At 44.6% G+C, this 7335-nt stretch overlaps 1 protein-coding gene across 4 annotated transcripts in view; it reads right to left on the bottom strand.

Moving 5' to 3' along the window:
* RAD23B (RAD23 homolog B, nucleotide excision repair protein) overlaps positions 1-7335 on the bottom strand; it is a 56778-nt gene that overhangs the window by 4705 nt on the left and 44738 nt on the right. For all 4 annotated transcript variants that reach the window (XM_025202817.1, XM_014519624.2, XM_025202827.1 and 1 more), the window contains exons 7-8: positions 6416-6533; positions 61-188 (exon numbers count right to left, since the gene is read on the bottom strand). In XM_025202817.1, the coding sequence (XP_025058602.1) occupies positions 61-188; positions 6416-6533 (246 nt within the window). The remainder of the gene's footprint in view (positions 1-60; positions 189-6415; positions 6534-7335) is intronic.

The following is a 7335-nucleotide window of genomic DNA, read 5'->3' as shown; positions in this document are numbered from 1 at the left end:
TCCCTTGTTTGAAAATGATGCAGTACTAACAACCTTAACCCATGTTCCTTTAAAAGTCACCTGTAGTAGCTGAGGGTTTTCCCGTCCTATCTGTTGTAGCAACGCTGGCAGCAGAGAAGGATTCTGCTGAATAATTTGTCTCATTTGCTGGAATTGAGGCTGATTTCGTAAAAATTCAAGTGGATGTCCTGAAATGCAGAAAGTTATTCTTTAAAAAAAAGCAAACAAGTCACCCAGACTTAAGTAAACAGGAGAACTAGCAAACCACTGAAAGAACTAGAAGGCACTCTCCCGTTGCAAAACATTTACCCAATTTGCCTCACTGAAAAGATCCTTCCAGTGTGAACCAAGTCTTTAAGGTACACAATATTCATTATTTCCTCCTTAATAGTGGGCCAGGGAAGGAGTGGACTTAGTGCCTGAACTGATCCCACCTACAGAAGTGGCCCCTCTCTCTCTGTGAAAAGCATCTTGGCGAAACAGAGCTGCATCATCAACAATCATGCTAAATCCAGTTCTGTGCCTTTAAATTAATAGCCTCAGTCTACCATTGCAAAAGTATGTGTCTAATGACCTTTTATGCAAATTTCAGAACAGGTAATGCATCCTCAGCCTCCCTGGTCTGTCAGCTGCTCTCAGAACAATTGATCCTGGTCTTCTTGAAGTCTTGGCTGCCAGTCTTCTCTAACTGCTCATTTATCAGATCCCCTACCTCCTTCACTCCAGCTTTCTGTCAGGATCTCAGGATCTCTTTGGTCCCCTTCTCTCCTTCCCCTCCAAGTAATATCATCCAGAGATGGCCACCACCTCTCTGTGCCAAGGATTCTGTTTTACCCTCAACTGTAGGCCCATTTTTTCTAGTTGAATTAAAATCTTTGCTGATCTGACATCTCCATGTGATTGTTTAGCCAAAGTTCAATATACCTAGGAGGTGCAAGTTCTAAGTTCTTGAAAGAGGAGATTTCTTATTTGCTGTGGATATCATCATCATCTTGGCTTTCATACAGGCCTGTAACTGCAGCATTATTTTCTACTCTGACTAGGTTTAGGTTATGTCAAAGTCCTGAAGATTCTCTCTGCATAACTTGATTCTTAGTTACTGTTTTTTAGTTATGAATGGATACATCTGATATCTTTATCTCTGGCCAAGATAAAAGCAGCTCTGCCTTGTAAACAGCCATCCAGGCAGTCCCTGAAAAGATCTTCAAAGCAACAAGCCAAGAGAACTATGCCTCTGAAAACTTTCTCCATCTACTAGCTCACTCTTCTCTATGCAAACTGCTTGTTTGTCTTAACTTGGGCAGACCAGAACCAGATGAAGTTCAATGTTGAGAAATGTAAAGTGCTCCACCTGGGGCCAAACAATCCCCTGCACACCTACAGACTTAGCAGTGCCAACCTGAGAGTAATAATAGATCAGCATGAACATAAGCGGGCAGTGCGATGTTGTAGCCAGCAGGGCTAACAATACCCTGGCATGCATCAATTGATGCATCTCCAGCAAAACCAAAGAAGTGCTTCTCCCACTCTACATGGCACTGGTGAGACCACAGCTGGAGTACTGCCATCCAGTTCTGTGCACCACACTTTAACAAGGACGTGGCAAATCTTGAGAGTCTAGAGAAGGGGCACCCATATGATCAGAGACTTGAATGGCAAGCCATACAAGGAAAAGCTGAGGGACCTGGGAATCTTCAGCCTGAAAAAGAGAAGGCTGAGAGGGGACTTGGTAACAGCTTACTGCTGCATCAGAGGCATATATCAGGGGCTCGGTAAACAACTGTTCACTGGGACAACCTTGAAAAAAACAAGGAACAAACTCCTGGAAGACCGTTTCAGGCTCAACATTAGGAAAAACTACTTCACAACTAGGGTGTCCAGACTGTGGAATAAGCTCCCTCCAGAGGTAGTGCAATCACCTACCCTGGAAATCTTCAACAGGCTACCGGACGGTCACCTTGCTGGGGTCACTTGACCCCAGTTGTCTTTCCTGCTTGGTGCAGGGGGCTGGACCCGAGGTCTATTCCGGCCTTACAATCTATGAATCTATGAACTTTCAAAGCCCTTCACAACCTATCAATTTTCCATATCATTTCACTCGGGGCCCATCTCTGTTCTACCCATGATGTCATCTGCTTGATTGAAAAAGCAAAATATATTTGTGTTTCCAACCATGCTGCTACTCATGTCTGGGAAAGGTTCCTACAAACTTTTATGAAGCTACCTCATTATCCTCCTTCAAATCCATCCTCCTCTTTTGAGCTCTGCTCTACTGGGTTTCTATCAAGAGCCCAGAAAGAGCGTCAAGACCACTTCTAAAAGACTGCCTTTTCCTCTCTTGTCAATCCCATACCTGCATCAGAGTGGGGTCTCAACTTAGCCTGGGGCAGGAATTCTGTTCTGCACTCATGCAGCACACTGATTCTGTGGCAATGCAACTTTCCCCTCCCCATGCACAACGAGTAAAATGATTTTAAAAAAATACATCCAACTTTGGTCAGGCCTAATACAGGCCAATCTGAGGACTAACTTTCCACTGTGTTGCACTTTATCTCTTCATATATATAATACACTAAAGAAAAGGAAGCGAGTTTTTAGCAACTTTTAACAACTTAGAACTAATATTCAACAGGTCCAGTGTCAGAGTTGGGAAATAATCCAAGCCCACTTCACTGCACCAATTCCTAGACAATACTGCCTCAAAAAACCAATCGTGTTCAGATCAATAATCTTATGTTTTTTCAACCAACTGAATTGTGAGGTCTAAGCGACAGCGAGCATTTAATGCAGGGGTCGGCAACGTTTTTGGAACGAGTGCCAAAAACACCTGCAAGCTCAGCTTGAAAGATGTTGGCGTGTCAGGAGCAGATGGCAGGGGAGCTGCAAGGGGCCCAATCCTTGTTGCGGCAGCGCAGCCCTGGCTTCTTCCCTGCTGTCCGCCCCAAGGTGCACGTACCAAGCAAAATGCCTTTGCGTGCCACACTCTGGCACCCATACCAGGGGTTGCCTACCCCCGATTTAATGCTTTCTAATAGTAAATGCTGGTCCAAAAGTCAGCTTTAAAGAAGTCCTTTTCTCCAGTTGAGAGACTGAACTGTTTCTGCAAATTATTTTCCAACTAATTGTGAACTACGAGAACATCAGCTTTTAAGGTCTAAATTTGTAAAATATTAGCCTCCTATGGTTTCATTCTAGTGTTAGTTTTAACAAACATACAGTGTTTTATTTAGCATTTACATTTTTAAGAAACATGTTTGCCAAGCTGAGGCAAGTAAAAAATATCCACTATCTGTTATCCACTATCTGTAGTTGTAGCTTACATGGGTATTTGTAACATGCAGAAGTTATTTTAAGAGAATACATGACTGGCCAAAGGATTCCAAACTGGCTTGGACAAAACACACTACAGTGCCTTACCCCAATGGCCACCCTAGAAATATAAAAGGGCAGAGTAACAGCTACGACCTTTATAACGGGTAGTTACACTCTGGTAAACCAAAGAGGCACAACCTAAAGCAAGCTTTTAATTGCATTAACAAAAATACAGCAGACAAGTTATTTTTAGTATATACTGGAGTAGGAAGAACTAGCAAGAGCTGCCATGCTTATTGATACTTTCCATTTTCCTCATACTAGGCTCTCCAAAATTAATTCAACTGCCAATATATAAATAGAGCTGGCTTCTTCTGCCATCTTGCATGATTTACACACTACCCCTCCGCCAAGATGCTGCTTTTGGAAAGTTATGCAGAAGAAAATACAGGAACTCCTGAAAAGCATCTGCAGCTTCTGTGCTCTGTAGTATAGTTTTGAGACTGTACTGCATCTGAAGAAAAGTGATCATTTTTATTAAGCTTTCAAGTTAAGTCTTTAACTTGATAGCTAAAGAAGTGCACAAAGCTGCCTCCTGTCATGTTGTGGCATATTTGAGATGTGATACTCATAACAGGTTCTTTTCCCACATGTCCTCTAGAGCAATGGGAGCCAACCTTTTTGGCAGACATGCCATGAAGTAGCCCTGCACCCTTCCCTGAATGACACTCCAATCCCTTTCCTGATCTGCTTCAGCTTTCTACCCCTTTCCCTGTGCTTCCTCCTTGCCTGATCTGATGCTCTCCTTTCTGCACCTCCTGCTGCCTCCCAATCTGCCACAAGCCACAAAGAGGCTGCCCATGCCACTTGCAGCTGCAGGCTGGCCACCCTTGCTCAGCTGGTACACAGACCAAGCTGCACTACACCATAGGGCACTTGATGCCACCCAGTGATGTGGATACATGGTGCGGACTTTCTCGTTTCCAACTGCTGTGAGAGAGAGCTTGGAAGCCTAAAGAAACTGGGAGAAAGGAGTCAATCTCAATTAGGGCCTAAAATTACACAGGACAAGAAACTGGACTCAGGAGCTAGAAAGATATCAGTGAAAGCAAGACAAAGTATCAACAGATGTATAAGCAAGGGGGGGGGGAAAGGGGGAAAGAGAGAAAGAGGAAAAGAGTGAGGAAAAAAATAAGCTGCACTTATGGCATCAGACAGTATTTAATGTTTTGTGTTTGCTCAACATTCCTTTTACCAACACACCAATTGACTTTGGTGCAAACTTAGCCTCGCACAAATCATTTCGTCAGTAGAATGGTCTACGTTCTGCTAGTCTAAACCCTTGATCAAGTAGGCTTTCCTCACACACTGTATCTTTGGTGCCAGCAAACCAAGCAAAACAAAACTGAATACCATAACTACAAGGGTGGTTCAGCACTGGAACAGATTATCTACGGAAGTTGTGGAATCTCCATCGCTGATTAAAGTGCACGTTTGACAAATACATATCTGCAATAGTTCAGTCTTGGATGATCCTGCCTTGAGCAGGGAGACTAGACTAAACAGCCTCCTAGGCTATTTTCCCCTATTTTTCTATGATTCTATTATTACTTTTTAAAACAGGAGTGGGAAAAATATGAACTGTGGGCCAAGTGCGGCTTGCCAACTGATTGGATCTGGCTCGCAGGTGGGCACCCACCAATCGATTATATCCAGCCCATGGCTGCCCCTTGTGGTGTTCTGCATGGGGGTGAACTCCACCCACTCCTGCCAGGGGCAGCCTGGCCACACTCCCGACCCCACCCACCAAGGTCACTGGCTCCAGCCAATGACCACAGTTTCCTAGCAAGGCTGCTCCTGTGTACTGCTCAGCTCCCCCTGCCTCCAGTGGCAGTTCCTCCTTCTGCTGTGCTGCTCCAGGCAGCAAGTAGTGCAAGGAAGCAATGGCAGTCACAGGGACACGTGCCAGGTACTTCACGCCCAGCCAGTTGGGAGAAAGCTGCAGCCAGCGGCTCCTGCCCCAGCATGCAGGGCTCCAGCTCCAGCTCCCAGATGCCTTCCACCCACTCAACTGCCTGTAGGTGGGCAGAATGGGTGGAAGGCGGCTGGGAGCTTGAGCCCTGTGTGCTGGGGCAAAAGCCACCGGGCTGCAGCTTCCCTCTCGCCTGGCTGGGCATCTGCTGCCTGGAGCAGTACAGCAGGGGTGGGAGGAGAAGGAGAAGCCCCTGGAGGCAGAGGGCAGTGAGCAGTACCCATGCGGTTGTGGCAGCAGCCCCACCGGGAAGCTGGGCACACTGGTCAGGGCCTGAGCCATGCTGTCTGGCAGGCGCACGGGGCTTGGCCCCATCTGGAGTGTCACGGGCAGCTGCAAACCACACCAGCACCGCACGGGCAAGCTCTCCTCCAGGCACCCCCGGCCCCCTTCACCTCTGGCTGGCTGCTGTCTGGCTGGCTCGTGGCAGGCAGTCCCCTGCCCCTCCACCTACTACCCCACAACATATGAGTAAGACTTTATTTTGAGCTATTATGCAAATTGCATCTATATTCGTTACTCAAAAAAACCCCACAAATCAGGACAAAAATAATTTTGAAATAAAATGAAAATGTTATAGTGGATGTTTGATTTTTAGTATACAATTTGGTTTTTTTTATCTATAATTTGTTAAAATGATATCTTCCGAAATATTGTGTGTGGCCCCTCAACAGCTTGCCAAAATTAACTAAGTGGCCTTTCAGTCAAAATAATTGCCCACCCATGTTTTAAAACCTAGCACTATCTTACTATAGACTTTTTGAAGTTATTTAGCCTACAGCAAATTTTTCTACCAAGAAACTAGGGCTGAGGAAATATGAAGAACTGTCTATAGTTATAATGGCAAAAAGTTAATCAAATCATATCGGATCAGAGTTGCCGTAAGATCCATGGTGGTATTTAGGATTTGACACACTGTGACTCCAACATTGCAGATCCATCTGTGGACAACTAGATTTTTCTTTCTGCTGAAATGTCAGTTTCCCTAATGTCTCTCTCACTTTGATTAGTTAAACTTAAAATCTAATGCATAGGCAGTCTACTCTATAGCTATAAACTAGGCCATCTTACCTCCTGAAGAGCTAGTAGTCGTAGTTGTTGCTGCTGCTGCCACTGCCGAAGACTGAGAAGCACCAGTGCCTGCTGCTTGAGGGGGATCAGCCACAGCTTGATTATCTCCAGGGATACCCTAAATCCAGAGATCATGTTACCACTGACAGCAGAGACTGCACTCAAAGATGTGTGTTTCAGTGCATAAAATGCTCAGGCCTAGGAAAGAAACTTAATGCTTTCACTGCAAACAAACAAGCAGGGCTACAAATTACCACATTTTATTGATAAGCCTGCAAATGCTTCATTCACTTAGTATAGTACTGGATTTTCTGAAGAGAGAGCAAGGGAACTCACATAACTGAGGTAAAACACTCTAGGGCTTTGATAAACCTAGAACGTTGACCTCCATGAGAAAGTTATCAGCAGTTACTGTAGATTAGAGCATTGGTATATGCTCTTCTCATCAAGAGTGCACTAGTATAGTCTAACACAGGAGGCAAGTACTGTACATAATTGTTACAAGGGTCCTGTCTTGACATTCTTGCTAAGTACCAAAGGATATGTGCATCCTTGTCCACAGCACCAAGAGTACAGAAAAAGAAGCCTAAAAGGACTCTAGTACAAATGAAAACTTCTGCTGATTCTCCAGTTTCTCCACTCTGCAGTACCGACATCTGAATTAAGTTTAAAGAGGTAAGTAGCTGATTCATCTCCGACACCGACCCACATGGAAGTTAAAAGGACTTTTAAGGGTACAGACAGCCCTCACAACAGTATCACTTTCTAATGATACCAATGTAATAAATAACCTGCTATGATGCAACTGTCACATCAGCCTGCTCCTGTTATCAGTAAAAGTGAAAACCCGATTCATTCACAGTTAAAATTCCAGTGATTTAACTTGTATACAGATGTAACAGTTGCATCATAACAGCCAA

The sequence above is a fragment of the Alligator sinensis genome, unplaced genomic scaffold, assembly GCF_000455745.1.
Source record: "Alligator sinensis unplaced genomic scaffold, ASM45574v1 scaffold560_1, whole genome shotgun sequence".
NCBI classification, from domain to species: Eukaryota; Metazoa; Chordata; order Crocodylia; family Alligatoridae; genus Alligator; species Alligator sinensis.
This window is presented reverse-complemented; position numbering and strand designations above follow the sequence as displayed.